Raw genomic sequence first — 17,660 nt, 5'->3', positions numbered from 1 at the left:
TTGTAATTAATTACTGATACAATATACAAATAATCAAGAAATAAGCGAGATCTAATCAAATACTTAAAATTATTTCATTTAATATTCGTCAATGATGTTCTCGATAGGTTGCAGATTGGTCATAACACCCATAAACTTATTTATCAAGATCATATCTTCTTTTTTTTTAATCCGGCAACAGATATGATTTATGAGAATGTTTGAAGTTTTGATTGGTTGCATCGAATGTAGCTTAATCCTTCGTTCTCGACCATAGCGTACATGTCAACAATGAATTGTTAAAACAGTTGACGATACTTCAGAATATGGTTAGATTGATTACCTCTAATTATACGATACGCATAAAAATCAAACTCTTCGATGTCACAGAGCCAGTCGTGAGATTATTTTGATACAGCCCGAGATGATATCCATCTTCTGCTCGCATAATCATAATTGGATAATCGTAATGATTGTCATACGATTGATATTTTTCAGCGACACCTTGATTGTTTTTGTATCGCTTTGTGATAACAATACCTCGTTTTGTAATTTCTGAACCGACAATTACAACTGTGACTTCAGGAGCTATGGAAGCTTTAATACGACTTTTATGCTCTGCGTTCTATCTACATTGATAATTACTTTGAATCATTTATTGTTTCACTATCTAGAGCAGTTTTAGGCATAATCTTAATTTAACGATGATTTCTCGATTAGTTGTGGTACTGAACATGCATCAAAGATCAATCTTTTTCTACGTTGTCCGTGAAATAAATGTCCAGAAATTGGGGATTTTATTTAGATACTGGAAGAAGTGAACCAATCATATGATACACTTTAAACGTAGACGTGAAATTATTGTATTGTACAATATTTGTTACTCCAAAAGATGTCATTTAAAAGCATGAATTGTAATTTCTAATATACTGAAGGAAATATTTAGACTCCTTAATAGTTCCCGTAACGTAGGTAAGAAGAGGTTCCGGTGGTTCAACCAGTTGTGGTAAATACATTTTACCCGTGGAGTAGCGTATACCAGCAGTTTATTTAGTGTGACAATGTGGGCATACTATATTCATTGAACCAATGATAACATCGGGATTCATCTTGTTATCATAACCTATATAGTAATTGAAGGCTGATTTATTGAGATTGGTTCTAGTTCTTGACTTAGTCTTTTTTAATCATTCATCATCCAGTAATTGGGCTTGTCAGGTTTATCAGTATCTCTTGATAAAGATGCTTGTTTGAAGATCTGAAACTTGATCATTTCGTTGACTAATAGCCTATATTACGCCTTAGTACATTACCTACCCGCCAATGAAAGTCCTGTTCAAATCTGCCCAATCGTTCCAGAGATTACCCGGAACAGACAGACAGACAGACACACAAAAATTCTAAAAATGTGTGTTTTGGTATGTGTACCGTATATAAGGACAAATGCATGTAGCAGAAAGCGGTTATTTTAATATTACAAACAGACACTCCGATTTTATTTATTTGTATGTAAAATAGTAAACTATATCACTTATTGAACATTAAACAAAAGATACTAAGTCCAGATGGGATAAAATCTAGATAGCGAGTTGTAGCTTTTAAGAGTTTTTTATTAACACCATCTAGTTGCAAAACTACATCACTCATTGATCATTGGACAAAACCTACATATTATCTACGTTTTGATAATCAAAGAAAATACGTTTTGCCATGTGTACCGTATATACATTCATGTCCACGTAGTAGAAAAATTACAAACAGACGACGACGTCCGCGTGGCGTGGGAAATTTGCAAAACGCAACGCAACATACACCCGATCAATTACCAGTATAAGCTGACCCCAATTCATATCGACAACCATATCAGAAAGAGCTCAACTTAAGTTGGGCGCTTATATTTCCAAAACTTTGTATTATTTGCGTATAAAAAGTAGCCTAAGTTACGTCTTAGTACATTACCTATCCGCCAATGAAAGTCCTGTTCAAATCGGCCCAACCGTTCCAGAGATTACCCGGAACAAACAGACAGACAGAAAGACAGACAGACAGACAAAAATTCTAAAAATGTGTGTTTTGCTATCTGTACCGTATATTAAGACAAATGTATGTAGCAGAAAGCGGTTATTTTAATATTACAAACAGACACTCCGATTTTATTTATTAGTATGGATATGGATTATTTGATATACGAAAAAATATTTTATTGGGATTTTTAACTGTTGTGCTTTGTTTTTTAACTTCTGCCATCGGGTAATAAACAAAATCCGAATCAAACGGTAGGAGCAACAACACAACATTCGTATTTCGTACGAACCCGGCGATCACACGCTGGGTCTGGATGTGTCTGGATTGGAAAATTATCCAGAAGAGCTTCTGAAGCTCGAAATAAAGACTTCAAAAGATATCGCTCACATCATTCGAGAAAATTCTGTAGAAAGGCCACCAATGAAGATATTCTCATTTGCTAATCAGCTCTAACACATATATTTCTACTGCCTAAATCAAAATCTTTACCGAATACGCTAACTACAAACTTTATTGATTATGACTGAGACATTTATTGGCGATAATGATCTAGACAACTTTAAGTTTGTAAGTGTAGTTTTGTCTGGTCATTCCGTAATTAATCTGAATCTGACTCGTCTGAATATTAAATCATTATTTTTTTTTATTTTGTCAAAGGACAAGAATATTTGTTGTAGTGGATTAGGCTTATTGGGGATACCACTATTTAAAAATAACGCGCCTAGATCTCTACATCTGGTGATGTGGAATAGAGAATTAAAAAATATATAACGTAACCTTTGAGTTGAACTACTAATCTATAAGCGATATCGGAAAACTTTTGCTCTTTTTCGGCCATTTCAAATGTCGCATAGTTATTTTTTTTTTGTCAAGGATGAGTTGTCCATAGAAATAATGTTGATTATAATGTTTGAAAAAATATTTTTTTTTAATCTGACTAACTTCCATCGTTCCAATTTTTTTCTTCTCATACAATCAAATAATCTTTATAACATACGGCATCGATCGTCAAAATTTTTAAAATAATTAAAAAAATATAGTTATCTCCGATATCACAAAATATCGCAGTACCTGATTAGATGAAAAAATAGGGGAATAAATCGTACAATTTAACTATTATATCCGTATTTGTGGACTTTTGGAGACTTTCGAGATTTTAATGAATTTATGTTTTTCATCATACAAAAACATCTTTGAATATTCATAGCATTAAAAAGAAATAGGTAAATCGTAAAAGTCAAAGAACAATATAATGTTATATTTGACAGTAGAATCCATTTCTATAATGTTTGTTTTATTTTATCTAAATATTTTAAAATGTACCTATCAATAAAAACATATTTTAAACTTCTTCATTATTGCGTTCAACTATTCGCCTTTATTTATTTATCCTGGCAACTTTTTTTAGCGTCATTGTCGTATTGTCAAATAATGTCAATGTCAAGTTTTGTTTTAAGTCTAGTTCGCATCTATTTTGAATAAATATTATGTTTGGGATAGATCAATCATATTCCTCTTTAATTTAAACCGAATAAGCAATAATTAAATCTGGATTTTATATAATATATTTAAAGAATGACTCAAAGAGAACGCCGGTCTAATGCCGGCAATCGCATGGCAAAGTTGCTTGATGAGGAGGAAGAAGACGATTTCTATAAAACAACTTACGGAGGCTTTCAAGAAGTAGAAGAAGATCGGGATTATATGTAAGTTTTTAAACTGGTCGAGATATATATCTAATTAACACTGTACATTTACTGAAATTTATTTGTACTTGACGTTTAATTACGTAAACACAACATAATTGTTTTTATGTGTTTAATTATAATACTCTGAATGAAAGTTACAAGAAGATATAAAACAACTGAACTCAATTAAAACTATAAACAGATACACAACAGGCACGGATACTTATAGTGACAGTATAATTTCGAAGAGGATTTCATGATTTGTTGCTATTCTGCCTATATATAATCCATAAGGATTTAAAATAATCGATATTGTTTAAAGAAGCACATTCGAAGTCCATATAAAACAGCCCATATAGTTAATATTTTTGTAAACACAAATTGAATTAGTAAATACTGACTTAAAAAATATACATAGCTCTTAAGAACTATTGTATATATTGTATTTTATGTAATTTTTAATATTATAGACAGGAAAAAGAAACTGAGGACGTAGTCGACTCTGATTTTGATATTGATGAAAATGACGATCCAGTTTCAGACCATGAAACAGATGTAAAGGAAAAGCGTAAAGTTAATACTAAAGGTTATAAGGTATGTTCTTAACTGTATGCCATATTTTACTAATCATAGGGCTCTGTATAGACTCATCTGAGTGGATATTACTCTCTTATCCATTATCCTACCGCGATGTAATATTTTGTATAATAAAATAGGCATATGGGATATAGCACCAGCTGAGATGGCCCAGTGGTTACAACACGTGCATCTTAACCAATGATTGTGGGTTCAAACCCAGGCAAGCACCACTGTATGTATGTGCTTAATTTGTGTTTATGATTCACCTCTTGCTCGGCGGTGAAGGAAAACATCATGAGGAAACCTGCATGTGTCTTATTTCATCAAAATTCTGCCACATGTGCATTCGACCAACCCGCTTTGGAACAGCGTGGTGGAATATGTTCCAAACCCACTCCTTAATGGAAGAGGAGGCCTAATCTCAGCAGTGGGAAATGTACAGGCTGTTACTTTACTTTTTACTTTTATGGGATGTAACATTTTATGTGAAGTTTTTATTATCCTTACCTTGACAGTGACCGGTAACCATTAGGTTTTTGATTGGTCTTCCAAAAATTTATATAGAATAGCCAAATATTTGAAGTTGATTTCAAATATGAGAAACCCCTTTCGACTTTGTGCAAATGATATACCATGTCTAAATTGCTCTTAATATTAGGGATAGTTCAAATACATACACTTATACATCTATATTGTATACATTAAAGATAATGTAATATAATTTATTTCAGGATCCAAATAGAAAAAAGAAACTGGAAAAAACTAAAAAGGTAATCACAAAGAAAACAAAAGAACCTAAACCAAAGGATGATTCAGAGAAAACAGAAAAAGTTGAAAAATCTTTCTTCGACACTTCTATAGGTTTGTCACATGTTGATTTTGTTTTCAAAATCAATGTAATAATATTTTATCAAACATTTATGTTCGCATATATTATGTTTAATTTTTTTGCTTTCTACCTATTTGTGAGACCCTTTGGTTAGAATGCAGCTTGAATGATATCAATGAGTATTTGTGTCTTGTTTGTGTTTGTTAAATTTATCTCATTCTCACTCAGTGAAGGAAAACATAGAGAGGAAACCTGCATATGACTAATTTCAACAAAATTTTGGCACATGTGTATCTGCTAACCCAAATAAGAGCAGAGTAGTGGTATATGCTCTGTACCTTCTCCTCAAAAGTTGAGGAGGCCATAACCCAGTAGTGAGAAATTAACAGGCTGTTGATGATGAACAATTATTTTGTGTTAACATTATTTTCTTATGATTAAATTATTATGTATTGATAGAAACATCATGGCAAAATCAAAATAAACTTTATTCAAGTAGGCTTTTACAAGCACTTTTAAATTGTCATTTAACAATTAAGTGAAGCTACCACCATACAGTACAGTTCGGAAAGTAGATTCTATCGAGCTTAAAATCTATGTCTGTTATGAAGGCTATTTAAACTTATTATATATTTGCAGAGAGGAAATCAATAAGGCAGAGCACAGCGGTTAAATCAGCTGAAACTCAACAAAGAATAAAAATAAGATCTGAACTTAAAAAGAAAAAGCCAAAAAAAGTGGAAGAGAGAGTATTAACACAAGAGGAATTGCTTGAAGAAGCGCTAATTACCGAAAAGGAAAATCTTAAAAGCCTCGGTAAATATACACATATACAGCTAGACATAATTGTCTGTCGAGATGGCCCAGTGGTTAGAACGGGTGCATCTTAACCGACGATTGCGGGTTCAAACCCAGGCAAGCACCGCTGATTCATTTGCTTAATTTGTTTTTATAATTCATCTCATGCTCAGCGGTGAAGGTAAACATCGTGAGGAAACCTGCATGTGACAAATTTCATAGAAATTCTGCCACATGTGTATTCCACCAACCCGCATTGGAACAGCGTGGTGGAATATGTTCCAAACCTTCTCCTCGAAGGGAGAGGAGGCCTTTAGCCCAGCAGTGGGAATTTACAGGCTGTTGTTGTTGTAAACTTGTAAATATTTATGATGTTAATGTTATTCTTTCAAAATTTTCAGAAAGATTTGAGCAAAGTGAATTGGAAAGGAAAAAGATTAGACCTATCAAGAAATCTATTACTGGACCAGTTATAAGGTTAATAATACAAAGTAAAACAGATTTCATTTTTAGTTCAACTATTCTTAAAAAGGCGTGTTCTCTTCAAACTGATATACATTAAATATGCTATCACAATATTTGCTGAATATTACTCAAATTTTTGCCTTCCATATATCATTTTTAAATCATAATTGCTATTTTAAAATTTCATAGATATTTTTAACTACAGCTTCTCAATAAAATAGAATCTGTTTTTTTGTAAAAAAATAATAATTATTTCTAAAGCTTTTTAGATATTTTCCATAACTTTTTTATATTTTCAGATATCATTCATTTTCTGTACCGATAATAACAGAAATACCGCCCCAGGAGAAAAGTTGTATGACACCAATCACAGATATCAATCTGAGTGATATCATTAAAAGTGAAGAAGGTAATTATTCTTTATTATTTCTTGATTATAATGACCTTCAGCTTACACAGAGAAGAATTGCTTCTTATAATTTCCAACAAAACACAACTAGTCCAGGAATTTTATCACCAAAAGTCGGTCCGCTCTACATAAAATCCTTCTACATGATTTTTCGATTGGATTATGTCGGAGGGTGCCCCCCAAGTATAAAACCGAGTTTCTGTCGTCCGCAACCGCGAGCGTTAGTCGCCATCTTGGAAAACGTTTTTTCGCATATATCTCGGAAACGGTAAGTTTTACGTAAAAAACCGAAGAGATCTTTTTTTAGAGAACAAAATTTCCCACCTTTTCTGTACCAAATTTTTTCCCCTATTGTTGATATTTTCCGATATATTTAAGTAAAAAGGAAAAAACATTTTTTTTGATTTTGTAAAGTAACTCAAACATTTTTGGAGATACGAAAAAAATGTTTCAATTAAAGTTGGAGAGCATGAAATTTTCTACAAATTTTATATAAAACTTTTTGTACAAACTTTTTTTACTAATTTTATACAAAAATTATTGATTTACTTTACAAAAACCAATAATTTTTGGTTTTATTTACTTAAATATCTCGGAAAATATCAACAATAGGAGGAAAAGTTTGGTATGAAAAAGGTGGAAAATTTTGTTTTCTACAAAAAAGATCTCTTCGGTTTTTGACGTAAAACTTACCGTTTCCGAGATATATGCAAAAAAACGTTTTCCAAGATGGCGGCTAACGCTCGCGGTTTCGGACGACAGAAACTCGGTTTTATACTTGGGGGGCACCCTCCGACATAATCCAATCGAAAAATCACGTAGAAGGATTTTATGCAGAGCGGATATCTAAAAATCTTGGACTAAACTAGTAGTACTGTAATCATATTCGTCATCTTTATACATGTTGTAATATTCAAATTTCGCGCCTTTTGCTTTATGATCTTGCGTTCTATTTTCAACTCAAGTTTGTATTCCTTTAGCTGCGCATTATTATTATTTTTTATTTTTACTCTGTGGACATTATTAATTGGTGCATTTATTTCAAATATAAATAAACTGTATACTATTTTTTCAAATATAAAAGTACTTGTTATTTATTAAATCATAACAATATATTCAATGTACTATTTGCTATTGATCCTTTTGATCAGAAATACTAGGCCAATGGCAATACTACGATGCATAAGCAATATTAACTGTTTTTTTTTTTAAATTAGCGACACTTTTACATTATAATATAAATTAGATTAAAATTGATAATGTTAATGGTTACATCTAAGCAATTTTGTTGCCAGAATGAATAAACTTGCTAGTGCGACCTCTTTTTATCAATAAGAGGTTAACATTAAAACGCACTGTGATGCAAGCCGGTTATGAATTAGATCTTTATTTATTAACATATGTAAGACTTTATGCGACTAGCGCCATTTCTTTCTATTCTCATCTATAAACCATAGATTATTAATGCAATAATATTAGAATGAAATATTTTATAATGTCACTTAATTTTAATAATATTATTTTTAATTCTTTTTGTTTACTTACATTGGTGTTGTGTGTAATGAAATTAATATCCCATTATTCCTTCCTTGAAGATGGATTTTTTTCAGATTTACTTGGACAAGATGATCTGAGTGAATCTAATACACCGACCGAAGCAAAAGCTGAGACAGAGGAACCGAAGGCTGAAACGAGTAAAATGGATGTGGATTTTGTGGGACCGGATGAAGAAATCAGTATTGAAAATGTCACAATGTAAGTATGACATTATTTAACATGTTTTATCATGCCCCTTTGTATTCAAGAAATGAACCGTTTCTTCTACGTTAAAAATTTTGGATAGAGAATGATACATTTCTAATCCATTGTTTGTGGAACTGTAAGCTGTTAATCAGCAATATTACATTTCATATAATATTTCTACAATACAAAGAGTATTCTTATTATTATATTTATTCTTCAAGGAGTACCCATTTAATCCTTTATAGGTTATTTACATAACCTTTGAGATTCAGACTATTCTTATTGAATGAAAAAATGTAAACATGAAATAGATAATTTATAACATAAATGAAAATTTTGATGCAATTACATTAAAATAAAATGATTGATTTCATGAGCTTATACTCATAAGCTCGTGAAATCAATAATAAAGTTTAAAGTGTTTGTGCCACTACTTAACTTCTCTTTTACACTTTAATGCCTTCAAAAGGCATTTGAAGCCTTCGTTCGTACGATTGAATTTTTCTCAGATTTGCTTTCGAATTATAACGTATAAGAATACAGAGGGCATTGTTGCTGTTAATTTTTTCTGTGTCGTTTTGGGTGTTGTGTGTCGAAATCATATTTATCTATCGATAATATATTGTAATAATTGCTAGTACATACAGAATAAAAGTCGTCCTTTTTTGTTACAGGAAGGAAGAAAAGCCACCGAAGCCAAAGGAATGCATTAAATACCACGAGAGAACGTTAATATCCTTTGAAAATGATATAAAGAATAAGGCTTTCAACGCTTGCTTTCCACAAAAGAAACCGAAGAGACGACGCGAATTACTATGCGCTGTTACTAAGTTAGTATTACTTGTGATTATATTGTTTGTACTTAAGAATTTTTATCACTGGTTTAGTACTTATGATGAATCTCTACCAGATATTGTTTTGAACTTTTATAATGGCAGCGTACGCATTTCGTTTTTGAAAACTCAAACTCAAACTCATTGTCTCCAAAAGTAATTGTTTGAGTTAATTACTTGACTGTACTAAGAATTAACATTATGTTCATTTGGTAGAGTATTAAAATTGCTCAATTGCTCTATAATAAAACAATGTTTGTACTAAAACGATGCATGAGCTTTATGTAGTGACGACCTCCATGGTCGAGTGGTGTGTACACCGGTTTGTATGGGTACGCCACTCTGAGGTCCTGGGTTCGATTCCCGGCCGAGTCGATGTAGATTACCATTAGTTTTCCATGTTATCTTGGGTCTGGGTGTTTGTGGTACCGTCGTTACTTCTGATTTCCATAACACAAGTGCTTCAGCTACTTACATTGGGATCAGAGTAATGTATGTGATGTTGTCTCATATTTATATGTATTTATTTTTATTTATTTATGTACATGGAAATAAGGCTCATAACAGAATCTCAGTTTATCATGTATATGTTATATATAGCGATTGTAGATGATATAATTTATTTTGTATTTGTCATATGAATTATGACACGGGCATTGCTAGAATTAAAAAAATATTAAATATATTATTAATTATTACTTTTGGCACGATGACTCATTCATTTGGTTATCTAATTTGAGTGCAACGTATATGTAACGTTTGCGTGCAACGTTTCTGACGCATGCGGTAGCACGTGCACTCTTGTAATGGCTCATATAAACGGTCGCTTCAATACGTCAGGCGTCCGGCGCGCTACATCGACCCGATAACGAAGCTGCCGTACCGCAGCGTGGACGCGTTCCGCATCATCCGCGAGGCGTACTGCCAGCAGCTCGAGGCGCGCGCCGACCGCAGCGACCCGCGCCGCGCCTCCTCCGCCTACGTGCAGATACACATCAAGTAGTACACGACATCTATAAAACTCAACGCTCAACGACTTTCATTTCGACCTTACACCCCCCCCCCCCCTATATCTATAGGCTAAGTAGTACACGACATCTATATAACTCAACGCTCAACGACTTTCATTTCAACCTTACCCCCCCTCCCCTATATCTATAGGCTAAGTAGTACGCGACATGCGCTCTCGACACTCAACGACTTTCATTTCGACCTTACCCCCCCCACACTAAGCCCCCCCCCTCCCTTATATCTATAGGCTATTCCTACTGCAAGAGGACAAAAGTTAAATAAACATTAAAGTTGTTGGAGAGGTTCAATAATATATAGTTAGACTTGGTTAAGCGGGATCCCGTCCCCACCCCACCCCTCTTATATATACATTAGTACGCGACATGCGCTCTCGACACTCACCGACTTTCATTTCGACTACTCGTCCCCCAATCCACACCCCCCGCCCCCTTAAATCTATAGTCTTTGTTTTTCTCGCTGGAAAAACGCATTACGCGCTTCCCCCACGTGATGGAAAGTGGGGAAGTGTGTGGGACTCCCCGGAGCCCTGGACGCCGAGTGCGCCCAAGTACGCCGGGTTTACCCACTAAAAAACCAGCGGTACCCTCTCCGTCTTTCGATGGACGCCACGGGATCGCTTACGCATGCTACCGTGACGCCCTGACGGTCGGCCCACCTATGCGGGCCTCTATCTATAGGCTATTCCGACTGCAAGAGGATAAAAGTTAAATAAACATTGTATTGGAGAGGTTCAATAGTATATAGTGAAACATGGTTAAATGGATCTGGGTAAGTGTAATACCTCCATAGCTAGAACTCACACTGCAGCCCCATCACTTTTTCATTGAATTACCTCTGTTAGTCTGAGTTAGTTTGTATTTTATCATCATAGTGATCTCTATAGGTGAGATAGTAAGATAAAATAGTTTTCTTTGTTTGCTAACTTATTCTTTTTCGATATTTTCATAATACTTTATTTTATTTGATGATCGCACCTCTATAATTGATTCAGATATTTATTTGTACCTTGTTATCTGAAACACAGTGGTAGTGGAATACCTCTATAAGTGAAACAGCATTGTCAGGTCCCTTGAAGTCTCACTTAATTAAGTTTCAGTGTATGCTATTCATTATGGATTTGCGATATCATACAGAATGTCGACGAAACTATTATCGAAACTCTGGATGATTATTAATAAATCTATATTGATTAGGAACTGTTAATGGTGCACAACAGTGCTGAGTTTAGCAAATTACATGGAAAACGTAAATCTAAGTTTTGTTTATACTCATTCCTTCTTCAATCGGAATAGTCTATAGACTGTCGATGTGAAAAGTCCCTCGACAATAGTGGCCATAAGTTGGCTATTAAGTGGACAACACTAGTAAAGTAGTTTGTTTGTATGACGTCAATACTGTGGCCAGTGGCACAGTTATCACACAACACAACAATAAAGCTCGATTATGTTAATTAATAAGTATTACGACACTGTTGCCATACATATATAACCTAAATTCACACTGTGTTACATAATATCTTAATAAAGTAGAGTGATGGCCCATTACGGGTCCAAACCCAGGCAAGCACCACTACATATATGTGCTTAATTTATGTTTATAATTCATCTCGTGCTCGTCGGTGAATGAAAACATCAACAACAGTGAGGAAACCTGCATGTGTCTAATTTCATCATACTGCCACATGTGCATTCCACCAACCCGCATTGGAACAGCGTGGTGTATATGTTCCAAACCCTCTCCTTAATGGAAGAGGAGGCCTTATCACAGCAGTGGGAAATTTACAGACTGTTACTTTATTTACTCAGTAAAGTATACAAAATATTCACAATTAAACATAACTGCCATTACATTGGCGTTATCCCAATGGATTGAAGATATAGAGGTTGATGTGGTACAACACCATCTAGTGATGATAATAAAGTTATTAATAGGGTAGCTATCATATATTGACAACCTTCTGTATTTATAAAATAACTAAATATTAATTAAATAATGTATTTTTATGAACCATTATGGAATCTGTGGTTAAATGACTATTTGTGTGTGTTATTAAAAATACTGTTAATGTTTAATAAAGACTTTATTGTTTAATAAATAGTTTCTTACAAATTACAATAAGATCCAAAATCTGTACAAGGAATTGTACAACATCCTAAATTACAATGTTAGACTGAAATATTTTCAAAATGTCAATTATTCTAACTTAAATTCGATTTATCAAAATGATGTATAACTAATAATAATAAGGTACGTAAATTACTGCTTTTCCGTAATCATGTAATATTCTTTAGTTCTTAGAACTCGTTGATCTTAAATAAATTAAACGTTTTATAAATCAGCAGTAAACGTTGCATTTAATCTTAAATCAGGCACACTGTTTCTTCTTGGTATCTTCCTTAATTCTTTAAACGTAATCAGACCAGACGCAATCGTATCCAGCCTTGAGTGATATTTGGACGGATCAGTTGTAGGCAGATAAGGATATTCGCTTAAATAAGTTTGCGCGTTTTTTATTTTGTTTTCTTCAGCAAAGTCGTTCAATTGGGATACTGCCATTTCGTAGGAGTTTAGTTTATTATCATTTATGTTTTCCATGGATCGAAACGTCTCGAGAACAGCTTTCTTATTTGGAATACCTCTTAAACTGCCCTGGCGACTTAATCTGCCTTCCATTACGTCTTCGAATAAATCGTCGACATTGAATTTCTCCGATATCTTCACTAATTTCTTGTTTTCGGCTTCTTTTTCTTGCATCTGGTTCCAGATTTTTGAAATTTCTGAAGATGGCATAGACCGTGATTTTTTTATTTTACTTCTTTTCCGTGGTTGCTTGTTTTCATCAAGAGATTCTGTGGACTGACAGGTTTTTAAAGATTCGCTTTTAGTTGTTATTTTTGTCTTCTTATCTTCTCGTAGCTCTTCTAAAGATTGAAAATATTTTTTAGCCATTGTAAAACGATTTTTGTATTCCATGTGAGCAGGTTCATTTTCAGATGGGGATTCGGTACATTTTTCGGGTGCTTTTTCGATAATTTCTATTTCAATATCAGAAAGGCTCAAATAGCTTGTATCCTTGTCTTGATTTGAAATTATCTCCGTGTCGGATGATGGATGAGTATTGTCAATTTCGTTACTTGAAGTATTTAAACTTTTTTCGTTGAATAATTTTTGTTTGCGTTTATCGAGTGTCATAAATCCTTCGTCATGGGCAGCTTTTGAAGGTGATGAATGTGTTCGAGTAGGTGAGTTAGGGGTAGTTGGAATCATCGCAGTTCCTGTTAAAGAAAAAAAGCAATTGAAATATAATGATATAAAATTGAAAACGAAAAAACAAACAAACTCAGATATACTTACCATGAATTGAACTCGGGACTGGCGTATTATTAAGAGACCCTACATTTGTTTTACTCTTCAAAAGACGAACTGTATCAGATACTTTAGAAACATCTTCATACAGAGATATGAAATTTTTGACACAAATATTTGGTATTTCTTCGTAGGATTTATGCTTTTCTAAGACGTCTTCAGTTGTAGTTGCAAATTTATTGAATATGTCCATTTCAGACTTGCTGGTGGAAATAAGTTTGGATGTCGGTGATTTAACTAGCAAATCGTTTTGTTGGTTAATATCTTTTATTGTTTTTTTAACGTAAACATTTGAGTTATCTGTTTCTTTTGGAGGTGCATACAAGGTTTCATCAAAACTTTTATTGTGTTTGTTCTGTATCATTCTGGCTCTTTTGTCTTTCAGTGAAATTATCTTTTTATCTGTTTGATTAAAGTAATTTATATTTGACTCTTCACAAGAGCTACTGATTTTTCGGTTTTCTTTTTCTTCAACCTTTTTTGATTCTCGCGTTGTCGATTTATTTTCTAAATTTGTATATGTATCATTTTCTTGATGGGTTATATTATGCATTGATTTACTTTTCCTACGTGACCAAGCTAATTCTTCTGTTTTAGATATATTATGGAACAAAGAAATACGACTAGAGACTAGACCGGTTTCGTGATTTATGTCGCTTGTGATTTTTTTCGTTTCGTTTTCATTATCCGGATATCCTAAAAAAGTGTCGATTTTATTTAAAATATGTTTTCTAGATGTACCGAAAAACCTTTTTGGGCTTGTTTCAAATGCTTGAAATACTTTTTCTGATAATTCTTGTTTTAAGTGTAAATTTGAATTTAGTTCATCATTATCATTATTCATATTTACGGAATCGACACTACTTACTTTTAATTGTTTGAAGGCATCGAAAACCGATCGTTCTTTATTATTAGAAGACTTTTTACCAAAACAAGATGTAGATTCATTTTTATTATATATTTCGATATTATTATTCATGTTCTTAATTTTGTCTCCAATAGAATTAAAATCACTTTGCAAATTAATAACTTCAATTTGATCAACAGATTTTTTAAGTGGATAAGATTCATCTTGATTTGTGTTTAAAAAGTTTTGAACGATTTTTCTGCCTCTTCTTTTGGATAATGAATCATTACGTCGTAAATACTTTGAAGATAATCGCCTTTTCGATTGCAGAGACTTCACTTCTTCAGACTTCTTTTCGATTTCTCGTATCTGTTCATCCCAATATTTTTTCTTTTCTAATACTATGTTAGTGTAAGCTTCATCACCAAATTGAATATGACTGATTTTGTCGTTGTTATTTTCTTTATAACGTCGGTTATTCTTAACATGAAGGTTTTGACTTGCTGATAAGGATTCAGTGACAGTTGCCTGAACCTCAGAAATCTTTCCTTCTAATATTTTCGTTTGTCTTTTCACATCTGTTCTAAATTCAGATGCAGAATCGACATGTATATCGTTCCTTTCTAAGGTATATTCTATTCCTAAATTCTGTAATTGACATTCTTGCGTTGTCGTTACTGAACTAACTTCAGAAGTTTTAAAATAGTCATCGTATAAATCATTTATTTCGGCAAACGCTGCTGTCACTGAATCGTCCACATCATCAATTGCAGTCGCTTCCTTCATGTTATCTTTCGTGTTTGATGATAAGCTTTTTTCGTTTTCTTCGATTATTGGCATAAATTCCGACTTCTTAATTTCACCTTTGGTTGTTTTTTCATCTTCGGAGTTTATATTCTGCAATTGCTCTCTTTCGTTTATATTCAATTTCGAATTATCTCTAGGAAGTGGAGACTTTTTATTCAAAGACTCACTAAATTCGATATTATCTGTGTAATTGTTTTCATCTATACTGACATATGCTGAATCCCAGGTATCTTTTTTGGGTGACGTTTCTCTACTTGTTTCCATTGGAGTACTTACATTAGAAAGTGTTGGGCTAAAATTTGAAGTAATATTTATATCTTCTGTCAAATTTGAATCAAAACTGTTCGATTTCTTTGAATCGTCTGTTTCTACTGATATAGCGGGAATGGTTGTCGAGTCTGTAATATGATCCTGACGATTATAATCTTCTTTGTGCTTGTTTTGATTTCTTTTGCTAATTTCTGTAACATTGTTTACTGACGAAGTGTTTGAATTTAAATTAATGATGGGTGGCAGAGAAACTGGAGCTCCAATTATAAAATCAGGTTTTTCTTGATATATATTAAGTTGGTCTTGTATATGATCTATAAAGGGATTCACTAAATTGTCTAATACAATTTCATTAGACAACGTCCTCTCTGAATTCATAAAAACCGAATCTTCACGGTCTATAGGTTCTCCATTGATAATTCTAAAAACGGGCGTTTTCGGTCTTTCCATATCTATGATATCATTAAATGGGTTTGATTCTTCATTTAATGACTCACTTTGATTTTCGATAAATATTTTTATATTTGCATTTGCTGTCTCTTCATTTTGAGAATTATTTGATTCGTATTCATTTGTTATAAAGGAACCTAATTTTTTTTCCATTTCATAATTTTGATTGTATATATCATCTATAAATGGGTTATTTGAAGATTGTACTGTGTCTACGGATAGATTATCATCTTCAAAAGGATCACTTGTAAATAAATTGTTATTGTCTATGACGTCACTATGAAAGTTTAAATTTGGTGTATCTATTGAAAGAGTATTAGGTTTTTCAGTTAAGATAGAGACAGAAATGTTCTCCGGGATAATGACTCTGTTCCGTTCTTCTCGTCTGCCAACTTTATTTTGGTCATCATTAAATGTTGAATTCACAATGTCAGGGACTTGAATGATTTGCTTATTAATTTCATTCTTAAACACCGATTTTTGTTGATTTTTTACATCGTTCAAAATATTACAAAATCGATTTGCTGTTAAAACTTTATTTGCTATGTTATAAAACTTTTTCGTCTTTAAATTACTGTGTTCCATATCATTGGTCGATTTATCGACAGGCGTCGTTAGTCGTTCGCTGTTTCTATTTTCAATGTTATCATTTTCCATTAAATACTTTGCTTCTTCCTCGCTTATTTTTTCCAATGTACCATTTTCTCGAAGTAACATTTTTTCTGTTACAAAATCTACTATTCGTAAAACCACTTTTCTGTCGGTTTTAACATCAACGATATCGATTTCTTCACCATCTTCCAGACAGAAACTATCACGTTCTAAAATTCCAACAATATTATTCGAAGCGGTAACAGTAAATGGTGAACCGACGACATTTTGCCCTCTGCTAGTTATGGAAACTTCGTACTTGCCCTCTAAATTAGCCACATAGGCAATCCTAGCATGATCCTGTTTCAACTCTGTCTCAATATCTATATCGTATTTAGATTTTGGAATATAAAATGTTTTGTTCATATCATTCAGACCATAGTTTCGTAAGTATGCCGTACCTTGTGTAATAGGAAGAACGTTATCAGTATATTTTGACTTTGATTGTAGTCCCAACAAATTTTGCCTTATCATTTGAGCTTTGCCTAGTATTGGTGGTATTACTGTCATTCCGTAGGTTTCATTCGGACCATTTATTAGTATAGTTATTTCACCTGGATCCAATGATTGTTGAGCTGTAGGGTAGATTTTAAAATATACTTTGTTGTTCACTTGAGCCGCTGTAAGACCGGATCCTCGGGCGATGTAGTTCAGAGTAAATTGAGACGTTTTTGGGGACGCTTGTTGATTTGTATGGCTTATAGTTTTAGAAGCTGGTGGCGTAATTTTGGATAGAGCTAGTCGAATATTTTCCAAGTAATTCATAAGTTTCCATTCCTGGTGTCTACTTATTGAATCATTTGCTTCTAACTCTATCCTCGTGAAAGCCTGAAATTGAAAACAATTATTTTTTTAGAAAGTCAATTTTACATAATGTTGTAATAAATAT

The 17,660-nt window shown here is 33.1% G+C and overlaps 2 protein-coding genes across 4 annotated transcripts in view; one reads left to right on the top strand and one right to left on the bottom strand.

The window, feature by feature from the left end:
• The first annotated feature begins 3,437 nt into the window (after window positions 1–3,437).
• LOC124535129 (vacuolar protein sorting-associated protein 72 homolog) lies at window positions 3,438–10,370 on the top strand. The gene is made up of 9 exons (XM_047111206.1): window positions 3,438–3,710; window positions 4,163–4,286; window positions 5,003–5,132; window positions 5,740–5,916; window positions 6,300–6,375; window positions 6,663–6,772; window positions 8,368–8,527; window positions 9,190–9,345; window positions 10,189–10,370. Exons 1-9 carry the CDS (start codon window positions 3,580–3,582, stop codon window positions 10,349–10,351), a joined length of 1,227 nt encoding a protein of 408 aa, XP_046967162.1. The 5' UTR covers window positions 3,438–3,579; the 3' UTR covers window positions 10,352–10,370.
• A 2,071-nt stretch (window positions 10,371–12,441) lies between these two features.
• Window positions 12,442–17,660, bottom strand: part of LOC124535039 — a 52,366-nt gene continuing 47,147 nt past the window's right edge. For all 3 annotated transcript variants that reach the window (XM_047111063.1, XM_047111062.1, XM_047111060.1), the window contains 2 exons: window positions 13,735–17,599; window positions 12,442–13,655 (listed from right to left, as the gene is read on the bottom strand). In XM_047111063.1, coding sequence (XP_046967019.1) covers window positions 12,709–13,655; window positions 13,735–17,599 — 4,812 coding nt within the window. In that variant the 3' untranslated portion in view covers window positions 12,442–12,708. The remainder of the gene's footprint in view (window positions 13,656–13,734; window positions 17,600–17,660) is intronic.

Source organism: Vanessa cardui, chromosome 14 (genome assembly GCF_905220365.1).
Source record: "Vanessa cardui chromosome 14, ilVanCard2.1, whole genome shotgun sequence".
Taxonomy (NCBI): Eukaryota; Metazoa; Arthropoda; class Insecta; order Lepidoptera; family Nymphalidae; genus Vanessa; species Vanessa cardui.
Note: the sequence above shows the minus strand (reverse complement) of the source record. Positions and strands in the feature narration are given on the sequence as shown.